This window comes from Nylanderia fulva, unplaced genomic scaffold (assembly GCF_048542155.1).
Source record: "Nylanderia fulva isolate GAGA-0341 unplaced genomic scaffold, ASM4854215v1 Scaffold168, whole genome shotgun sequence".
Lineage (NCBI taxonomy): Eukaryota > Metazoa > Arthropoda > Insecta > Hymenoptera > Formicidae > Nylanderia > Nylanderia fulva.
Window position 1 is genome coordinate 224,320 of NW_028189923.1, and position 22,168 is coordinate 246,487.

Below are 22,168 nucleotides of genomic sequence, written 5' to 3' on the forward strand. Positions count from 1 at the left end.
TCTTTCTTTACGCAACAATAAATCTTTAATACTATTAAAATTAACTAAACGCGAGTTTTCAAAATTTAAGGTTATACCCTTGCAAACTTCGCGTGTGAGTCCTTCGGGTGTACGGACCACATATGCGTAAAATTTCGGACCACCGGATACGAACGACTCAATGTAACTACCTTGTCCGTAGATAGCGAGTTCATCCGTCATGTCGCCTAAAAAATTACCCGTATGCGGTTCGTATTCCTGCGGCTCTCCGCGACTTACATAAATACAGGAATCCGTGTCGTAATATAAAACGCGCTTGTCTAATTTTTTTAAATAATCATACAATTTTAATCGCGCTTGAGCCGTCGTGTAAGCCGCTATTATAACATTAGTAAGAGGCGAAGGTACGATCGCCTCTTCTCGTAGTTGAAACGAAACATATATCACCTCATCGTTTACAGGCAATATATCGGTTATTTCATGTTGAGGGCTAGTGAGCAAACTCATTAATCGTTCTTGTGTTTTGACAATCACGGTATTCGGTAAGTTTGCACGTTGACCAAATTTACCCCAAAAAGAATTCAAGCATAATTTAGCCACCGAGCGTAAACCGGAATTGTGTGCAATGTTATCTTTTTCAAGAACGATTCCTTCTACTTCCTCATACTCACGGATGTAACGCTCTTTAGCAACGTTATCGACACAGTTGCTCGGCCATCCGCTAGCTTCTTGCTTTAATTGTAGAAATGTATTGATGTATTCCGTAAATAGACCCCCTTGTCGCGTACCCGTTTCGTAACGAGTGATGTTATATTGCCAAATCTCACTAACCCCTGTCACTAAATATCCTTTCTCGATTGCTTTTCGTAATTCGCACGATATCCATGTATCTTCGAATTCGCGTTCGTGAGCTTCGTGAGTACACGCAATCTGAGAAAATGTTTCGCAGCAACTACGACATAACGCAAATAATAATTTACCCTGCACGCGATAGGGTAATACAGGATGAAAGAGATCGCGGGGAGGAAGTACTTTACATCGCACGACCCCCTCGACTGAATCGAAATTATATCCCGGTGATAATCCGATTAATTCCTCGCATTCCTCACCTACGTATATTGTCGGGTGACCAATCGGAAAATCACCGGTCTTCAACACAAACGGATACAGAGAACATACATCCACGTAACGTATTCTTTCTGTACCCGTGATCTCGTACCGCGTTACGATATTTCCTGTGCGTCCGCCGTAAAATGAGTCTCGGGGATCGAGCGGTTTGACGTCTATCATTTGATGTCGATGTAGATATTTGCGCATCTCGACATTTTCATTCATCTCGCGATCAAAGTCGCATTCCCATTTCTCAATCACCCTATATCCGCGCTTACGAAGACGAAATGTCGTTGCAACGGTGTGTTCGTAGCGTGAATCACATGTATCTGTACGATCTGTCGAAAGCAGTCTATCGCGATTTACCCGAAAACATCTTGGACAACCATGCCAAAAACAACCGTGAAACTGTAATACGAAGTATTGCGTTACGTTATTTTCTACCGACTCGTAGTATCCATCGACTAGCGTACCATCGCGTAATCGATATTCTCGAGCGCGACCGCCATGGATAATATGATAAGCGAGCTCCCGCTCTTTCCATATCAACCATTGCAGGGCTTTACGCGAGTGAATATTCGCATGTCTGTATCCCCCTGTTGGAATGATACCGATCTCTCTTTCGGGTAAAAAGTTTTTTCTAAATACTCGCATACACGTTGAGGCGATGGTTGTGCATTCCTCGAATGGACACACGTTTCCACGCTCTAAGAATATTTTTCTAAAAGCCATACACGCTCGTCTAAGGATATCTACATCGTTACGACAATAAAGCAATATTTCACGTTGAAAATCAAACACATAGTTCGCGCGCGTCATCTCGGAGTGTCACGCGAGAAATTTTTCGCGTTCTTTCATCTGCATAGAATCGGGTGAATAATATTGAACACCGGGTAACGCTCCGACATAAGACTGATTATCGATAGTATTGAATAAATGTGGAAAAATGCCTTTATTCGTACCTTCTGTCAGTCCAAAAGCTTTAGGTAATTCGGATAAACGCATCGGCATGTAATTGATACTATCGATAAATTTCGTATGACCTAGCGTTAATACAACTATTTTCGTACCGTTTAAAATGACTCGAGGCTCTAAGACATGGTTTTCCACGATATATTTCAAAATAAATTGCGCGTCGAATGATTTCGCGTTATGCGCGATGCAAATTATTTGTTTAAAATATTTGGTCGGCCGCGTTACGAAATCTAGAAATTCCTGCACAGGGTTGCGACAAAATATAAATTCGCGAATACCGCACCAGCGACATCGCACCGACATTTCATCTATTTCTGCACACTCCTCGCAAATTTGTTGAGCGACGCAGAGCGTAGGTACGTGTGTAGCATTCATCATCCACACCTTTCATTTACACTCTACACTTTTATTACACCTTACACTTTTCACTGCACTTTTACAATTTTTACATCTTTATACATTTGTAATAACTTCAATTCATTAATATACATAATGTTTTTAAGAAAAATATATATTTCCATAACAACACATTCATTCATTTATTTGTTACATATTAATTCTTTTTGTTCTTTCGCTTTATACTTTCAATGAATAAACATTACTTTTTCAAAGATCTGGTGAATTTATTTATAAGTCGCTACATTTTTGGTGACCCCGACGTGATATTAAACCCGACGTGATATTAAAGCCGACGTGATATTAAAGCCGACGCATTTTAAAGGCTGATGCGGAATAAGTGCCAAGTGATCGTCGTATTTGAAGTCTGCGAAATATTATCATCGCTTGGAAGAATTGCTGGATATTCTGATTTTAAGAGATTCATTCTCCGGATCTTTGAAACATCAGAGGCGAATTAGTCCTTCACGGAAATTCTCAAATCATTTTATCGGATTCCTGGAACAAGAGGAAAATGCCAATCGATAGATCACCAGTTAGACCCTGTTCGGATACACAGATTGATATGGATTTGGCGAGCGGATCAAATCAGGTTGGATCAAATAATATTAATATTTTACCTTCTCAAACTGGACATCAGGTGAGTGATCCTATGTTACAAATTCACTCAAATGAGTTTCGTTTATTAAAACTACCGACTTTCTGGCATAAACAACCTAAACTCTGGTTTGCTTCTATTGAAAGTGAGTTTACGGTTTATCGAATTCGATCAGATGATATTAAATATAGTTCTGTCATTCGTCATCTTGATGAACAAGCCTTAGTAAACATATCTGAAGTCATTGAAAATCCACCTGAAACAGATAAATATAATTATTTAAAGAAAATATTAATAAATCGCTTTACGGATTCAGAGGAAAATCGTTTGAGACAAATATTAGCTGGAATTGAACTTAATGATAAAAAGCCTTCGGAATTACTTCGAGAAATTCGTCATTTGTCTGGAGGATCTTTAGCAGATAGTGTTTTGCAAATGATTTGGCTTCAACGCTTACCACATAGAATTCAAACGACTTTAGCCGTAGTAGAGGATGTTCCTCTTGTTAAACTTGCGGAATTAGCCGATAAAATTGCTGATCGGGACGGCGGTTTGCAAGTCGCGGAAGTTTCCAATAATGCAAATAATAAATCTTCGGATTTCGCGGATTTGCTACGAAGAATCGAAGCTCTTGAAGTTTCTCGTCGTCGAGATCGTTCCAAAAGCCGGTCTAGAGAGAATAGAAGATTTAGATCGTTATCACGTAACAAAGACAAATCAAATAAAGATATTAAAGATACATCAATTTGTTTTTACCATAAGAAGTTTGGTGATAAGGCTAAACGATGTACTTTACCTTGTTCTATGTCCAAAACATTCTTGGCTTCACAGGAAAACTAAAAACGCCGCTTAAGACTGAGGCTGCTTACGACGGTGTTTCTAACAATCGCCTCATTATTTTCGACAGACATTCAAATTTGAATTTTCTTGTCGATACGGGCGCTGATATATCGTTGTTACCTAAAAAGGTTTTATTGAAGCCGTGGCATACTAATTTAAAACTTTTTGCCGCAAATGGTACTCAAATTAATACTTACGGTTCTAAAACTTTAATTTTGAACCTCGGTTTAAGGAGAGAATTCAAATGGAAATTTTGTGTCGCGGATATTCAACGTCCTATTTTAGGCGCCGATTTCCTTTGTCATTTTAATCTCCTAATTGACATTAAAAACAAGAAATTGATTGATAATGTTACCGGTCTTATGAATACTGGAAAAATTCAAGAAGTTGCACATTTGTCAATTTTTACCACATCTCCTGATTCTGTGTACCACAAATTTTTAACCGAATTTCCAGGACTCACCCGTTTTTCTCCAATTTCCTCGGTAAAAACACATGGTGTTGAACATCATATCGTTACGGAAGGTTCTCCTAAATTTTCGACTCCCAGAAGACTTACTCCTGAGAAACTTAAATGTGCCAAGGAAGAATTCAAGTCTATGATGGAGCAAGGAATTTGCAGACCTTCAAGCAGCTCCTGGGCAGCCCCTCTACATATGGTACCTAAAAAGGAACAAAATTCTTGGAGACTGTGTGGTGATTATCGTGCACTCAATTCAGTGACTATCCCGGATCGTTATCCCTTACCTCATATTCAAGATTTTTCTTCTTCACTTTTTGGTAAGAATATCTTTTCTAAAATCGACTTAGTTAAAGCGTACTATCAAGTACCCGTCGCTAAAGAAGATATTCACAAAACAGCTGTCACTACTCCATTTGGGCTTTTTGAATTTGTCGTAATGCCTTTCGGTTTACGAAACGCAGCCCAAACTTTTCAACGGCTCATGAACTCTTTACTTAATGATTTGAGTTTTGCCTTTTGTTATCTTGATGACATTCTTATTGCTTCTAAAGATGAGAAAGAACATATTGCTCACTTACGCATTATTTTTGATCGTCTTCAACAAGCTGGAATGACAATCAATGTCGCTAAATGTCTTTTCGGTCAAAGCGAGATTTCTTTTCTTGGTTACTTAGTTTCTAACCAAGGAGTTAAACCTACATCCGAAAAAGTGAAATCAATTATTGATTATCCTAAACCTAAGACACTTCATGAATTACGCAGATTCTTAGGAATTATCAATTATTATCGTCGCTGTCTCAAGGATGCTGCAAATCATCAAGCTCTGTTAACAGAATATTTAAAGGACAGTCGCAAGAGGGATAGAAGAATTATTTCTTGGACTAAAGAAGCGGAATTAGCTTTCGAGTCATGTAAAGAAGAACTTTTACAAGTTACTACCCTTTCTCATCCTGCTCCTCATGCTCCTCTTATTTTAACTTGTGATGCTTCTGACTTTGCTGTTGGTGCATCACTTGAACAGTCTATTGACGACGATATCAAACCAATAGCATTTTTCTCAAAGAAACTAGACAAAGCTCAAAGAAATTATAGCACTTATGATAGAGAACTTCTTAGCATTTATTTGGCTATTAAACATTTCAGGCATTTTGTTGAAGGAAGACAACTGATTATCAGAACTGATCATAAACCTTTGATTTTTGCTTTCCGTCAGAAATTGGATAAAGCGTCACCAAGACAGATCAGACAATTGGACTTTATTGCTCAATTCTCTACAAATATTACCTATATTTCTGGAAAAATGAATTCAGTTGCTGATGCTCTTTCAAGAATTGAATCTATTTCAATGCCTATTATAGTTTCTTTAGAAGAACTTGCTAATTATCAGAAAGAAGATGAAGAACTTCAAGTTTTACTTTCTTCAAATTCTTCACTTCTGTTGAAGAAACTTATTCTTTCAGGATCAACCATACCTATTTATTGTGATTGCTCTTCGGAATTAATTCGTCCATATGTTCCTAAACTCTTACGCAAGAGAATTTTTGATGTTGTTCATGGACTCGCTCACCCCAGCGGCAGATTGACATCTAAACAATTACTACTGAAATTCATTTGGCCTTCTTTGAAGAAAGATGTGAAGGAATGGACTCGAACTTGTCTTCCATGTCAACGTGCGAAGATTTCAAGACACACCAAGAATTCTCCAATTAAGATTGCAATTCCTGATCAACGCTTTCAGCATGTGCATTTAGACATTGTTGGACCACTTCCTATTTGTCAAAATTACCGTTATTGTCTTACTATGATTGATCGTTTTTCCAGATGGCCTGAAGCTGTTCCTATTTCTGAGATTTCTGCTGAAACTATTTCTACAACAGTTTATTCACATTGGGTAGCGCGTTTTGGTTCTCCTATCAGCATTACAACAGATCAAGATCCTCAGTTTGAAGCAGCTTTATTCAAAGCTTTAACAAACCTAATTGGATGCCAAAGGATTAGAACTTCTGCTTATCATCCTGCTTCAAATGGAATTCTGGAAAGATGGCATAGGACTTTGAAAGCAGCGATTATGTGCCACGAAACAACCAACTGGGTAGAATCTTTACCTTCAGTTCTTTTGGGATTACGTTCGTGTTTCAAAGAAGATTTAAAAGCTTCACCTGCAGAACTTCTTTATGGATCCACTCTTCGTATTCCTAAAGAATTTTTCATTGAAGAAGATTTTGCTGCAGATCCTGAAATCTTTCTTGAAAAACACAGGATTCATATGAGGAATATCAGATCATCTCCTACAAGTCATCATTGCAAAAGATCACCTTTTGTTCACAAGAATCTTTTTGATTGTACTCATGTTTGGATTCGAGAAGATACTGTTAGGAAGTCACTACAACCTCCTTATTCAGGCCCTTTTCCTATTGAGAAACGTATCTCTGATCATTTATTTGCAGTTAATGTTTCAGGAAGAGTTGTCAATATTTCGACAGAACGTCTCAAGCCAGCCTTCATTCCTAGAACTTCAGATTCTACTGAACTTTCTACCAGATCTTCAGCTCCTGTTCCTGCTATTTCAACTCCTGTTCCTGCTATTTCAACTCCTGTTCCTGCTACTTCAGCTCCTGTTCCTGCTACTTCAGCTCCTGTTTCTGCTACTTCAAATCCTTCTTCTTCTTCTACTGTTGGAAAAGCTTTACGCACCTACCCACCAAAGAAGAAGAAAGTCCATTTCGCAACGAATATCGTCACTTGGGGGGGAGTACTGTAGCATTCATCATCCACACCTTTCATTTACACTCTACACTTTTATTACACCTTACACTTTTCACTGCACTTTTACACTTTTTACATCTTTATACATTTGTAATAACTTCAATTCATTAATATACATAATGTTTTTAAGAAAAATATATATTTCCATAACAACACATTCATTCATTTATTTGTTACATATTAATTCTTTTTGTTCTTTCGCTTTATACTTTTAATGAGTAAACATTACTTTTTCAAAGATCTGGTGAATTTATTTATAAGTCGCTACACGTGAATTTTTACATTTGTGCTACCTTGGAGCGTTTTGTCTTGCCTCGTCTCAAAGTCATAAAACACGAATGCGCCCGGCTTTCTACGCGTTCGCGAGTCTGATTAATCGAACCTTCGGCGTCATCGTCGTCGTCGTTTCTCCGCTGTTGTTGTTCGCTATTTCCATCCGCGTGTTCGGAAGTGCTCGGATCGGGACGATTATCGCCATGCCGACGAAGGGGAAGCATGTAACAAAGATGATTCAAAGGCTGAAGAGAACGACACGTAGCGCAATAAGCCGTGTCGCATTCGTGTTGATTATTTCTTTGAATCAAACGTCCGCAATCTTCGCAAAATCGTATAGTTTCACAAACACTCCGACGTGATTTACCATCGTATGATTTTACCGCGCGATGACGCTCCAAGCAGGCATGATTGAAAAATTCACGTCTACAATTATCGCACCTAATACGATCCGCAAATGATTGCTCGCACGGCGGCTCTCCGTTACATCGCAGACATTTATTAGAGCATCGATGCTCTCTCACATTGGAGCGGTAACTTAAATTACACGGGATACAATATCCCCGCCCGCCTGCTGCTGCATTTAAATTTAAAATTACATCGAAATGTTTATTATTTAAACTGTATAATAGATTTAGACGAGTTTTTATTTCCCGCTGCAAAGTGGTTAGAAATGCGTTTCCATCGAATAGCGGATTACCCCCTCGACCAAAAGTATCGTCGTTATATATTATTATCGCGACATTTTCGCTCGCGAGATATTGCTGAAAACGCTCGATTTCATCAATTCCACTCCCTTCCTCCGGAATCGTGACACCGGCATTCCTCGTAAGTTGCAACGCAAACTCGCGCTGTAACACCGAGTTTTGTCTTCTTACCGCATTCCATTTCGCGTGTAACTCTCCCGTGCGTAAATTTCCACGCTCGTTAAAAATTAGAGCCGATACAAGTGCGCGAGGAAGACATAAATTATCGGTATTGGAAATTGTTAAAATCGAGCGTTTAGCAATAACATCGTGCGTAATCCTGTTACGGCCGCGACCAATGGGAGGGGTGACTTTAAAAATCCGAATGTTAAATTCTTGCGCTATATCGTGTCCTCCGCAGCTTTGCGCTAACGAGCTTACGAGTTCCCAAATATTTTCGTAAGTCAAATCTCTCAAAGGTCGGAACGATATACCTGCGGGGCCGCGGGTTAAACTTGCGGAATCGAAAGATATACCGACGTAATCCCTCGGTTCGCACGAATGCAACGCGTACTCGTGAAGTTCGCGAAACGCATTTTCTAACCACTCATACACGTTTGCTCCTTCGGGTATCGGACGAATACGGAAACTAATTTCCCGTCCTTCTACACCAAAAGTTCTAAAGCGACGCACGTTTTCCGCCAACATTATTAAATATTTAAAATTACCATCAGGCTCTTGATTCGCTATTTCTTCCTCCGCTTCTTCTTCTTCTTCCTCTTGTCCACCTAGCAGCCTCTAAATGTCGCTCTTCGTCGGAAGTTTCCTCAGCGGAGCGGGTTTGGGAATCTTCTTGTTGTATTCTGACGTTTCCTTCCCCCACCACTCTGTACTGTGAGAAATAAAAATTATATTAACAAAATAAAATATTTAATAAAATATTACTCTCTTACGTTTGAATTTTTATTAATAATGTGAAAATGTTGTTATTAATAATAATTATGTTAAGTTCACTTACGTTTTAATATTCTTTTACCGGGGTATTTGTATCACGCTTGCGAGGGTTAATACTCCGGTGAATATGAAATTTCGGGCGCGATGTTAGGAGAGAAAGAAATTCCTAATAAAATTTTATTTTAATTAAAATAAACAAAAAATTTAAACGTAGGAGAAGATTAAGTATAAAATATGAAATTATTACCTTCCTCACCCATCGCCCCGCTATTTTCTTCTTCTTCTTCTTCTTCTACAGAAAACGTGGCGTTGTTATTTTCATCTTCCACTTCTTCTTCATCTCCCGTTTGTTCTTCTCGATCTTCCGGCTCTTCTTCTTCATCTTCCGTTTGCTCTATTTCTTCTTCTTCCAACTCTTCATCTTCCTCTTCCTCTTCCTCCTCCTCCTCCTCCTCCTCCACTTCCTCCTCCAGCTCCTCTTCATCTTCCGAAATCGTGTTTATTTCCTCGTCGATTTCCTCCCCCAGTTCTCGCTCCTCTACGACCACGTTTTCATTCGCCGCGTCATCTAATATTCATCGGTCATATATTATTAGTATTTCACATAATTAAAAAATCTTTTGTGTTGATATATAGCACTGTAGTATTTTTCTTACTTACTTTCAAGCGGAGTAAATATGGCCGCCTCATCGAACGGACTTACTTCGCGAACCCGCACCTCTTCCGCGTCGTTATCACTTTCGGCTAAATCAATAACCGGATGTTCCAGCTCCGGCGTTAACACGATGCGTGCACGGCCTGGAACGTATATTATTTTTATTAAAAAATTTCCTGTTTAATATAATGTTTTCTAGCAGCGCGATATAATTTATGATGTTAAAAACTTACGCGAAGGTCCGGGCTCCGGCGAAGAATCCGCTCGTCATCTTCTATTTAACCTTAATCTAAGTGATACGGGGCGATTCTCTAGTACGCGCAACCGGTTTCCTGTAACGCGTGCGACAGGGCGTACGAAAGCTAAAGTTTTAGCGATTTAAATAAATAATTGGGGTAGTTTTAATTAATTTTTATTTATAATTAAGTGTAAAAAAAAAATAAAAACTTACCATTATTATCTTCTCCCCGGAGAACTCGATAAAAATGTAGGAGGAGATATTCTATGTGACCTGCTGCGTCGTTTTCTTTCTCACCACCAAAATAGTATCGCGACTCGATCACCTCACCCGCGATAATCACTAATTCGCGAAAAACACTAAAATGTCCTAGTCGGAATAATACCGCTAGCACAGCGTTGGGACATTCCCCCGCGAATTTTCCAAAAATATTGAAGCATTTGTCTTCACTCGCGCATGTTAATTCATATATATGCTTGGAAAAATTTTTTCCGCATAAACTCTGCGCTAGTGATAGACAAATTTCAATTACTTTTTTCAAACTCATTATTTGAAATTTAATAGTACACTTGCGTCGAATACGTGAGTACGTGAGAGACGAAATTCAAAAATGTAGCTAGCTAACTTAACTCCGAGAGCCGTATTTATACGTTTATGGAAATCAAAATGGGGGATTTTCAGGTAACTTTTTCGATTTATTTTATCTTTTTTATCTTTTTTCTCATAGACGTGTATTCTTACCCATGTTTTATATATATATATATGGTAATCTTTACTTAGATACAGAAAATATTTAATCTAGGGCGATATTTACTTAATTACGAAAAGTTTATAGAAATCAAGATGAGGAATTTTCAGGTATCTTTTCTCGATTTTATTTTATCTTTTTTTATCTTTTTTTTTATCTTTTTTTCTCATAGCCGTGTATTTTTACCCATGTTTTATATATATATGGTAATATTTACTTAGATACAGAAAATATTTAATCTAGGACGTTATTTACTTAGTTACAAAAAATTTATAGAAATCAAGATGAGGAATTTTCAAGTATCTTTTCTCGATAACGATAGGAATTTTATATTTTCTCTGAAGTCAGATTTAAAATTATATCATTTATATTGTTTAAAAAATTCCCCTTCCACATTAATACATATATCGTTTATATTGTTTAAAAAATTCCCCTCCCACATAATTTTTATTATACTACGCATGCATTTTCTCCCTATCGCTTTATTGTTTAAAAAATTCCCCTTCCACATTAAAAATTATATTATTTATATTGTTTAAAAAATCCCTTCCTCATAATTTTTATTTATCTACGCATACATTTTCTCCCTACCACTTTTCTATTTTATCTTCCTTCTTATAAATTTTCTTGAAAATCTTCGCTCACTCGTCTTTCATCGTCCGGACTTTCAAGTTTGTTAGTAAAAAAGTTTGTTAGTAAAAAGTTCTCGATTTTTCGATTTTTCCGTGTCTTTGATTATTATATCTTTGATTTTCTACGCGGTAGCAACTACCATGAACAATCTTAAGAAAATCGAGCAACAACCACGTATGTTGCTGTCAACAACATACGGATTGAATTCATCCTACACGAAGAAAATTCAAGTGGGTCTTATGACGGAAGACAACATCGAACTGGATTTTCTGCCTGTTGTTAAATTAACATCTCACGGAGCTGTAGGGATTTGCTTCGACATGGAATCGTGGCAAAAATTTCAAGAAAACATGAAAACGATGTCGAGCTACTTAAACGGTGATAAAATTAATTTGAGCTCGATCATCTTTAACAAGATAATTGTAAATTTCACTACCGCATATGGTGCTAGAGCCATACTAATAAAATATCGTGAAAACGAGCAAGAAGATCTTTCTTCCGAGACTGTGGAGGATACGAACGAAAACGGACCGAAGGCGAAGAAACGTAAAACTTACAACATTGCGATAGTCATGCAGAGAACGACTTTTCAAGGTGTAGAAAATATAGTTGATTGTGTGAACGCTAATTTAAATCGTCTAAATTTTATTTCAACTAATGTCAACGAATGTGCTCGATATTTAATTAACGAAATACAGTTAAATCTTCCTGTCAACGGTAGCATTAATAACAGTATCGTGAAACTCACGATCAGAGGTAACAGTAAGGAAATAGAACGTAATGTACGTACCCAACTGAAAGATTTAACATTTCTCGATGTATACTTTGAGATAACATTTTTAGAAATAATTTCACTTTATTTCGAACAAATTGTACATACAATTATATCAAAACGTAAATTTTAATAATTATTCGACGAATATTTTCTTGAAATGTTTGTGAATAATTTTATTCTGTAAAAATATTTTAAATATAAATCATATTTGTACTTTTAAAACCATTGTTCAATTTTCTTTCACTTCCTCTTTCCAGAAATTTCCTCGACATCCATGTTTCTGTTTACCTTCATTAAGCAGCGAGTTATTTTAAAATAAAATTTTATCCGACATCTTTTCAACAATAAGCATTCTTTCTAATCTACGATGATGCATTATTTTTTTTATCGTGACACGAGTCGGAATGCTCGCTAGTACAAATATTTGCGTGTTCTTTTTTATTACCCTACGGCATTGTCAGTTACTACCTGCCACCGATCCCCGGTCGACCGCATGACGCTTTTCTTGGTCAAAATGTTTTTACCCCACCCCGTCTAATATCGACCATTTGATTCGACGAACTATCCTTGCCATACGTATACCCTAACTGTTTTTACCCCACCCCGTCCAATATCGACCATTTGATTCAACGAGCTATCCTTGCCATACGTATACCCGTACCCCCATACCGTACCCTACGCAACTTTAGCTTAAATACCTCATCTAATCCTTAGACTAGTAAGATCTCGTTTAGCTCAACATACTAGGACCCTGCTCGGAAACACGAAGGCCCCAGGTTCAAATCCAGAGGAAATTAGAAAAAATAAAAAAAAATAAAAAAAATTCTCATCCCCACCTTTCGGGGCCTGTCGCCATTTTTTTTTCCCAACACCCTCTCCCCCTACACCCACACTCGGAAAAACCAGACGCCGGTGGTGGGGGAAAGATAAGATAAGACTCGGCGCCAGACGGGTCGGTGGTGGGGGTTTGTTTTGACGGGCCATAGTGCCCACTATACTACTTATATTACACTTTTTTTGTGGCATATAGGATGATTTGAATGATATGAGAGTGTTCTACCCGAAAATGTTTTTTTCTGAAACCAATCTATATATATTATGTTATTTATAATTTTGAGTGAGATATCTAAAAAACTTATGCTACGGTTATCCTCTCTTTCTATTGTGAATTTTAATCTATCGTGACAATCATTAAATTTTTCTACTAAATATGTGACTTGATCTTCCGGCAAGCAAACCAAGATATCATCGACGTAGCGATAGTAAAACATATTACACATAGTACACATTGTGATTATGTTATTCGAAAAGAAATAATTTTTTAAAAAAGTGTTATGTTCGTGACAAAAAAGTAAGTTAATACTATTTATTAAAAATCTAAAATGTAATATTTGAGCGGATATATTAATTGGTTCACAGTGTCGTCACGTAATATAACAGCATGACATACAGAAATCTGACGCTCTAACTCAAGCCAACAAACATGAATTTTGTACTGCGTTCATCATATGATAATCTCATAAATGTTGTATTTATAATAAGGTCGATATGACTAAATTAATTTTTTGACATATTAGCATGATATTGAAAAAGACTGTCGTACAGTCGAAACGTTTATCTTATCTTTTGTATATTATGACGTAAATTAATAATAAAAATTTTTGAATTAATATCTTATAAGCTCGTTAGGTTGGCCTTTTATTATATCACATATTTTAATTGTATACGAGCCGAAGTTTAATTTATAAAATATATATATAAAATAACCTATTAAATATTAAACTAGTGTATTTATTACATAAAATTGTATTTATAATCAAAACATTATGAATTATTTACATTATACAGAATATAAAAGAATTTTTATAACTAATAGATCAGCTGAAAGCAAAGTCATGGAAAGTGAAACAGCAATTATACAAAGAGATGCAGCAGGAAATATTTTAATTGATGAAAATAGATTAATTACTTGCATTTCTGAAGGTAAGTCAAATTATCTATCATATAAAATATGAAAGTAATTAAGAAATCAACAAAAATTAAAATTTATATAAAATTTTTTTAGGAGGGCTGAAATTTCAAATTGGTTATTCAGAGATCAATTTTAACTGTGACTCCATAAATTTAACATTAAACAACAAGTCAATATTCATTCCGTTAAATGATAATAATAATAATAATGAAATCAATAAAGAAAATCAACAAGACAACTACATGGAAAATAGAATACCAGTAAACTCAGATAATATAGAAGAAACATTTTCATGGTCAGATGCAAGCACAAAATTATTTTTATGTTTGTATAAAGAAAAAATACATTTACTTACGACAAGAAAAATTAGAAACAAAAAAGCATTATGGAAAAAATCGCAGAAGAAATGAATATTCAAGGCTATAATGTATCAAATATACAAACTGAAAATAAATTTAAATCATTAGAAAAAGCTTATAAAAATATGATCACAAATAATAAAAAAACTGGCAGAGGTCGAGCAACATGTGCATATGAAACGTAAGTTATTATATTTTAATTGAAGAATTAATATAATGTATATACATAATAATATAATACATTTATATATACTCATGCACTAAGATTTCTTGCTTTAAATTTTTTCAAATATCTATCTTAAAAAACTTGTAGTAGGAAAATGTTTTTTATAATATAAAATGCATTATTATAGAGAATTGACAGATTTAATTGGGAGTAAACATAATATTGAACCTCTAATTGTATCTGGAAATAAAGGCACAATACTGAGAACTGACAGAACTATACCTACGTAAGTTTTATTAAGTTGTTTTAATAATTTGTGTATTATTATTTCTTATATTAGATAATATTAGGTATATAATCTTTCACATAATAATTACTAAAGTTTAGTTAATGGTTAAAGAACACATATATGGAAGATATTTGTTTATACATAAATAATATCGTTTACACAAATTGTTTAATGTATTTAATACTAATTATATAATGTCATTATAGGTTCACTACTGGTGTATTTGAAACAGAAAATATACCGACAGAAAGTAACGCATCAACCAGTCAAGATTTTTCAGTATTTGAATCGGGAACAACCAACCAAGAATCAATAGCAACAACACCAACTATGTATAATCAGTCTAATCTGCAAAACACACTTTCTATTGAAGAAATGCAGAAACAAGAGGCAAATGGGCACAACAGCAAAAATTTTGAAAACGTGTCAAGAAAGTATGAAAGAATTGATAAATCGTATTCAAGAAGAAAAGCACGCTAAAATTGAAAAAGAAGTAGAGATATTAGCGGAATATAGACAAATGAGACAATCATATGAAAAGTATTTAGATAAAGTAGAGGAGCAATTAATAATTGCAAACAAAATGAGAGAAGAAAGAAATAATTTATTAAAAGCTTTTCTTGATAAAGAAACTAAATAACTAACTAAATGTTAAAGACTTAAAATTTTATAGTTTATTTTTGTTTTGTTTTTGGTATTATTACACAATTTAATGCAATACTGTTTCTTTTGTTTTGTTTTAAATATTAGCTTAATAAATAACTTTTTTATGTTGTAACAAAATAAAAAAAATTTATAATAAAATAAAAAATTATAAAGACATATTATAATAACATATATTTATAATATATATAATACATATTCTTATTAATACATAATATATAATACATCTTTATTTTACAAAATAAAAAATTTATAATACAAAATATTTGACATTTTTTTTTTATCGAGATAGTAAATTACAGATTTCGTCACGAACACGCGTTCCTCTCACATCATCCTTATATTCCCTTGCATTATCGATCATTACAATAGGTCTATTTTGTAATTCAATATCTGGATATTCGTCATTTAACTGTGGTTCAAAATAGTGTAAGTCTTGCACATTCGCAATGTTATGTAATACACAACATGCATGTATAACTCGTACCATTCATGGTATATCTCGCAATTTAAAATGGTATAACTGACGAAATCTTTGCTTGAGGCAGCCAAATGCATTTTCGATAACAACTCTGCATGAGCTTAGTTTCTGGTTGAATGATCTTTGTGCACGTGTCAAGTGTCCGTTATCCTTATATGGAACAATCAATTGTTTCAAACAGGGATAAGCACTATCTCCCAACAGGTAATAATTATCTGAAAATTATTATTATATATGTATATATATACAATGATAAATTATTAAATTAAGGCCATGTGTAACGAGCAATACGATATTATTTTATTATTGAGAAGAAAATTCTTAATTTGAAATAATAATTATACAAACGTTTCGAGCTCTACTTGCTCCTCTTCAGTGCGCAAAAAAATAGTGATAATAAATAACGATAATAAATAAATACATAAAATTCTAATAAAAAATCCGCAATACATAGTCAATATAAGTTATATAGTTGAGTCATAGTTAAAACGCAAAATATATTTACAATGAATTGAGACCATTAAAATAGTTCAACAAAGTAAGAACCCAATTAGAAGCAGAATGATTCGTCCGGTTATTCATAAAATATATTAGAATTATTAATAAAAACTTGGAGTGACACTTATACATTACTCCAAATGAACCACTTATCGTTATTTGACGAAAGTCCCTCGATCTGGCAATGATTATGTTCATCCTCTCCAAATTATTTGATATTTGTTAACTGAATTTAAAGAATTTATTCAATTGTAAAATAGGATTCCACTAATGTGTATGTGAAAAAAAGATTAAAAATTATAAATTAAACTAACTACTAAAATATTGAACCTTTATGCTTACAAATTGTTCCGAATAACTTGAGATGACGATGCTTCTAATTGTTGTTGGTCTTATTGTTAGTACTTGACTGTTGTCTAGTCTTTTAAAAAGTCGAATAAATAGGTGTCAGATCTCACAAAATAAACATTTACATAAGTCTAAAAATTCGATATTTCTTCTAGAATGTCGAAATACGCGTTGTTAAGCAATTCGGTGTCTGTGTTATTATTTATACCATGCCTTTGTTCCTTGATGTGTATCATTTCCGAGATAAGTCTTTTATAATAATTAGATTCAATATCAAGTATTTTAACGTTATCCCAATCAAAAGCATGTTTTTTATCCATAATATGTTCAGAGACCACAGAATGCTTGGAGGAATCAAATTTAATATTATTCATATGCTCTTTTAGTCTAGTGCGTAATTTTCTTTTGGTTTGCCCAACATACGAAGCTTCACAATCCTTACAATTAATTTTGTAGACAACATTATTATTATTGTTATGCACGTTTTTGTCCTTGTGGACTTTAATTAATTTGTTAAGATTATTTAGACAACGGTATCCTACTCTGAAATCTGATTTTTTTATTGTCGATGCTATTGTCTCAGAAATGTTATTACAACGCGTATTTCGAGATTCTAGAAGAAATATCGAATTTTTAGACTTATGTAAATGTTTATTTTGTGAGATCTGACACCTATTTATTCGACTTTTTAAAAGACTAGACAACAGTCAAGTACTAACAATAAGACCAACAACAATTAGAAGCATTGTCATCTCAAGTTATTCGGAACAATTTGTAAGCATAAAGGTTCAATATTTTAGTAGTTAGTTTAATTTATAATTTTTAATCTTTTTTTCACATACACATTAGTGGAATCCTATTTTACAATTGAATAAATTCTTTAAATTCAGTTAACAAATATCAAATAATTTGGAGAGGATGAACATAATCATTGCCAGATCGAGGGACTTTCGTCAAATAACGATAAGTGGTTTATTTGGAGTAATGTATAAGTGTCACTCCAAGTTTTTATTAATAATTCTAATATATTTTATGAATAACCGGACGAATCATTCTGCTTCTAATTGGGTTCTTACTTTGTTGAACTATTTTAATGGTCTCAATTCATTGTAAATATATTTTGCGTTTTAACTATGACTCAACTATATAACTTATATTGACTATTTATTGCGGATTTTTTATTAGAATTTTATGTATTTATTTATTATCGTTATTTATTATCACTATTTTTTTGCGCACTGAAGAGGAGCAAGTAGAGCTCGAAACGTTTGTATAATTATTATTTCAAATTAAGAATTTTCTTCTCAATAATAAAATAATATCGTATTGCTCGTTACACATGGCCTTAATTTAATAATTTATCATTGTTTTTATTGTCATACGAGCTTGAGCATTGGTATGTGATGTCTTGATTAGGTATTAATTTAGCATTGTATATATATATATATATATATATATAAATATATATAGTATTGTGTATGTAATATATATATGTATATGACTATGTTTCCACCGAGAGTTCGAATTGGGTCAGAGTCACAGTCGGGTTATAGTTGAGCATTTTTACGGTGAAAACACCAATAACTCTACCCTATAAAATTATTATTGGTGTTTCCACTGTAAGAGTGCTCACTATAATCCGACCCGATTCAAACTGTTATATATATATATATATATATATATATATAATGTATGATATATTTATATATATTGATATATTTAATTTATATTATAAAACCAATTTTTTTCCAATTTACCTCCACAAATATTATGTAGATCATTATATAGTGTTAAATTTTTTAAAACTCTTGCATCGTGAACGGAACCTGGATACCCAATAAATACGTCAATAAATTTCATGTCATGATTAACTGTCCCTTGCACTTGAATAGAAAAATATTGTTTCCGATTTATATAGGAATCAGGATCTTCAAGAGGTTTGTCTATTCTTATTTGAGAACCATCGATAGCACTTAAAAAAAATTTCAATAATGAGAAGATTTCAATAAGCAAAATATTTTTATTAAAAATGTGAGAATATACTCTTATATATTTACCAATTATATTAGGAAATCGTTTTTGTTGTAGATAAAAGTTTGAAGTTTGTTCTTTTTCGAGATCAGTTGGGTATTTAATAATATTAGGCGCTAAAGCTAAAATAAAATCGGTTACTCTTGATATTACTGTATGTAATGCACTTATTGTTATTCCGAATCTATCTGCTATATCTCGATAAGATCCTGTTTGATGACCCACAAACCATAAATAACATAAAATATGTTTTTCAGCGCTAATTTTATTATTTTGTACACGTTCTGAAAAAATACACAAAATAATAAAATATTTTTATTTTCATTTTTTAAGTATTATTTTTACTATTTTGTTGCTGTGTACCATATATCTAAAGTTAAATAGATTTCGTTAAATACACATCTTGTATAGAAGTAAATATTTCCGACACTGTAAATTGGTCTATTAATTGATATGCTGCTCTTCTTGACAAACGAAAATGCATGATAAAATCAACGTTATTATAATTATGAACAATATGTTCGATATAATTGTTTATTTTCACATGTTCAATTCTTTGCACTAATCCGAAAATTGGATGTAACATGTGTAACTCATAAAAATCTACAAATAAAAAATTATACTTACTAGGTTAGTTTACATTAGATTAAATTAATTTAAAAAAAAAATTAATTTTTTTATAATATAATAATATATTGCATATAAAATACATACCATCGTCATCGTTACGCATAATAGGTTGAAATGGAAACAACATATTATTTTTTTCATCATCAGAAGAATCAAATAAATCATTTAAGATCATCGCCATGTTGATTATTACACTGACGCGTTCTTTATACTTGCTCACAAATAACATGTCCTGCTTGCACTAGTTCCGTTCAGTGCAGTGCAGTATGAACTCAGTGTAGCAATAAAGAACAAACCTTTAATATTGCTTCCGGGAAGATTTGCAGTCCCTGTAGGAAGATTTAATCTTCCTTCTTCTAAAGCCATATGAATTTCAGAAGTAAAAATCCCTCCATCACTATTACCACCGTATGATCCAATATCAACTAGCGTAAACATATATTTGTAGTCACATGCTGCCATTAGCACTACACTAAAGGTTTTCTTATAATTGAAAAATATAATTGAAAGTCCTCGAATTGGGCGGAGCTTGTATCTGCACGTGCTTTCCATCAAATGACCCAACACAATTGGGAAAATTCCAATTATCCATATAACCTGTACAAATATTTTTCCACTCTTCTTCCGTTGGTAAACGAAGATAAATGGGTTGTAATACCATTGATATGACAGAGCAGGTTTCATGGAAAACTTTTCTGACAGTGGATTCTCCACATCTAAAAGCCAATGCAACGGACAAAATCTGATTTCCAGTAGCTAAATATCTGCAAAAAATAGGTTTGATAAATGAATGAAATGCTAATAAAAATAATATTGCTTTACAAAGTTTATTTCACTTTTTCATTTTAGCAGTATTATTTCAATATACTATCAGTATAAAAATTTATATATGTTATATATGTAATGTTACCTATAGATTTTCAGTATGAAATAGGTTTTAAGTCTAATTCAGACTACACGCAGCAAACAGCAAGTAACGGAAGCAGCCAATACTGCTCGATGCTTGCTGCTCCAAATTCAACACTGTTGGATTTTAGGCGAGCAGTATTAGCTGTTGTTTCGATGCTTACTGCTTGCTGCGTGCAGTCTGACTTGGAGTTAAGACGTCTTTCGACATACACTTAGTACTAAAAATCTATCGTTAACATATATATAACATATATATAACGTGTATAAATTTTCATACTGATAGTACATTAAAATAATACGTGGTCTGAATTAAATAATACAAAATAAGAGGAATAAATACCTTAAAGTTATAGCTTAATCTTTGTTCGGGACTGAATGCGCGTTTGCTCATTTTTGTTAGAAATGGTTTTGTCATCTCTAACAGTAACATGAAAGTTTCCTTTCTCATCCTCACATATCGGAAAAAAATATCTGGATCATTTTATTTGCTGGAAGAGATGTTCAAAGTCCCCATATATTGGACGTGCTACGTTTATGGGTCTCACCCACCATCTTCGATTCAACCATCTCTTGCTTTGTTCCTTTTTTTGTAACAAAGCCAGAAAACACAATTGCAGAATGCATGAGATGAGAAAATCCTCATCATCCATATTGACGAAAACTGATGTAACATTCAAATATCTAAAAACACAAAACTATAAGTTTAAAAATAACTTCACATATTTGTCATATTGTACTTTTTACAATATACGAACAAGCATTGTTGCGGAATGCACTGATTAAATTAATTTTGATCGGGAATAGAGGGAAGAAGGGGTTGATTGTTAACAGCTGAGAGTTTGGTTAAAAAAGGTTTATTCGATCTTTCACAAAAAAAAACTAAAGTTTCGATTTCGAATTAGACACACTTGACGAACGGTGGACAATCAATTTTAACGAGAACGGACGGACATCTTGTGCTTGATCGTAATTGCTGAGCGCGTACTCGACGGAAATCTTCTCGCGATAATTTTTACAAAGATCGCAGCGATCAAGAGCCGAACGCGGATGCGCGATGCACCGTTCGCGAGATCGAGGTCTCTGAGAGTCTCCGGAACACTGTAATGTCGGAGCACGTGGTGATACATGCGGTCGTAATTGCAGCCGAACTATGCATGTATTTCACAAATAAAACTGAAATAATGGAAAATATCGCTTGCACAATATTCTACAAATTTTGCCGATGACCGGCGGAAAAGAATCCCTTTCGTAACTCGAAGGATTATGTGAACAACGCGTGATACGAATTTCCAATAACGAGGCAATGTGTTAATACACTGAGAGCCGGAACAAGAAGAAGGAACGGGAAACGAGGAAGGATATTAGCGACTCAGATAGGCATAAACGGGGGTGCGCGACAGATCCTAATCGATACACCGCGCACTTGAGTTGGCGAAAAGGGACCGCGAATGCGAATTACAAAGAGGTGTGAGAAGGATCGGCTACGCGCTATGCCTCGGTCGCGTGGAAATTCGTGATTCGCTAATGCGACGATTGAATGGTTCTCAATATATTTGATCGCGCGACATTTAACTTTTCGCGGAGACTCTCAATTATTTTCAACGGTTCCGGAACATACCGCCCGTCTCGAATGATTTTATTCGAAGTAAAGACTATAACGCTTACAATTTATGACTAGAACGCTTACAATACGAATATGGAAAGTTTTTTTTTTTTTTACAACAAATGGTGCA

General features: G+C 34.1%; 4 protein-coding genes, 2 long non-coding RNA genes and 1 pseudogene across 7 annotated transcripts; 2 read left to right on the plus strand and 5 right to left on the minus strand.

Annotated features, from left to right (window-relative positions):
• Nucleotides 1–3,085: 3,085 nt before the first annotated feature.
• Nucleotides 3,086–5,036, minus strand: LOC146723786 (uncharacterized). 2 transcript variants are annotated; one of them, XR_014924356.1, is made up of 6 exons: nt 4,646–5,036; nt 4,362–4,561; nt 4,096–4,212; nt 3,855–4,018; nt 3,516–3,728; nt 3,086–3,314 (listed from the first exon to the last, which is right to left on the minus strand). It is a non-coding gene; the product is annotated as an uncharacterized LOC146723786 (long non-coding RNA). The 2 variants fall into 2 exon arrangements; XR_014924357.1 differs by having other exon boundaries at nt 4,096–4,267.
• Nucleotides 5,037–7,405: 2,369 nt separating this feature from the next.
• Nucleotides 7,406–8,797, minus strand: LOC146723787 (uncharacterized; the record flags this gene model as incomplete). The annotated part of the gene is made up of 1 exon (XM_085481051.1): nt 7,406–8,797. A coding segment is annotated over one exon (1,392 nt), but the record flags the coding sequence as incomplete, so codon positions are not given.
• Nucleotides 8,798–9,484: 687 nt separating this feature from the next.
• Nucleotides 9,485–9,962, minus strand: LOC146723788 (uncharacterized). Its single transcript, XR_014924358.1, has 3 exons — nt 9,929–9,962; nt 9,701–9,838; nt 9,485–9,608 (listed from the first exon to the last, which is right to left on the minus strand). It is a non-coding gene; the product is annotated as an uncharacterized LOC146723788 (long non-coding RNA).
• A 1,410-nt stretch (nt 9,963–11,372) lies between these two features.
• LOC146723789 (uncharacterized) lies at nt 11,373–12,225 on the plus strand. The gene has a single exon (XM_085481047.1). The coding sequence runs from the start codon at nt 11,455–11,457 to the stop codon at nt 12,217–12,219; it is 765 nt and encodes a 254-aa protein (XP_085337173.1). The 5' UTR covers nt 11,373–11,454; the 3' UTR covers nt 12,220–12,225.
• Nucleotides 12,226–14,467: 2,242 nt separating this feature from the next.
• LOC146723790 (uncharacterized) lies at nt 14,468–15,515 on the plus strand. The gene is made up of 4 exons (XM_085481052.1): nt 14,468–14,601; nt 14,774–14,872; nt 15,082–15,154; nt 15,249–15,515. The coding sequence occupies exons 1-4, from the start codon at nt 14,468–14,470 to the stop codon at nt 15,513–15,515; spliced, it is 573 nt and encodes a 190-aa protein (XP_085337178.1).
• A 3,227-nt stretch (nt 15,516–18,742) lies between these two features.
• On the minus strand, nt 18,743–19,731 carry LOC114938723 (uncharacterized). Its single transcript, XM_085481053.1, has 4 exons — nt 19,611–19,731; nt 19,278–19,499; nt 18,923–19,180; nt 18,743–18,837 (listed from the first exon to the last, which is right to left on the minus strand). Exons 1-4 carry the CDS (start codon nt 19,705–19,707, stop codon nt 18,815–18,817), a joined length of 600 nt encoding a protein of 199 aa, XP_085337179.1. The 5' UTR covers nt 19,708–19,731; the 3' UTR covers nt 18,743–18,814.
• On the minus strand, nt 19,731–21,137 carry LOC146723791 (uncharacterized; annotated as a pseudogene).
• Between the last annotated feature and the right edge of the window lie 1,031 nt (nt 21,138–22,168).

Excerpts from the sequence above, each read along its gene's own strand:
- LOC146723790 (XM_085481052.1), top strand. The coding sequence starts at position 14,468 with ATGAATATTCAAGGCTATAATGTATCAAATATACAAACTGAAAATAAA. Across the intron at positions 14,602-14,773 it reads GCAACATGTGCATATGAAAC|AGAATTGACAGATTTAATTG; the intron begins GTAAGTTATTAT and ends GCATTATTATAG. Across the intron at positions 14,873-15,081 it reads ACTGACAGAACTATACCTAC|GTTCACTACTGGTGTATTTG; the intron begins GTAAGTTTTATT and ends ATGTCATTATAG.
- LOC146723789 (XM_085481047.1), top strand. The coding sequence starts at position 11,455 with ATGAACAATCTTAAGAAAATCGAGCAACAACCACGTATGTTGCTGTCA.
- LOC114938723 (XM_085481053.1), bottom strand. The coding sequence starts at position 19,707 with ATGGCGATGATCTTAAATGATTTATTTGATTCTTCTGATGATGAAAAA. Across the intron at positions 19,500-19,610 it reads TATGCGTAACGATGACGATG|ATTTTTATGAGTTACACATG; the intron begins GTATGTATTTTA and ends TTTTATTTGTAG. Across the intron at positions 18,838-18,922 it reads ACGATTTCCTAATATAATTG|TGCTATCGATGGTTCTCAAA; the intron begins GTAAATATATAA and ends ATTTTTTTTAAG.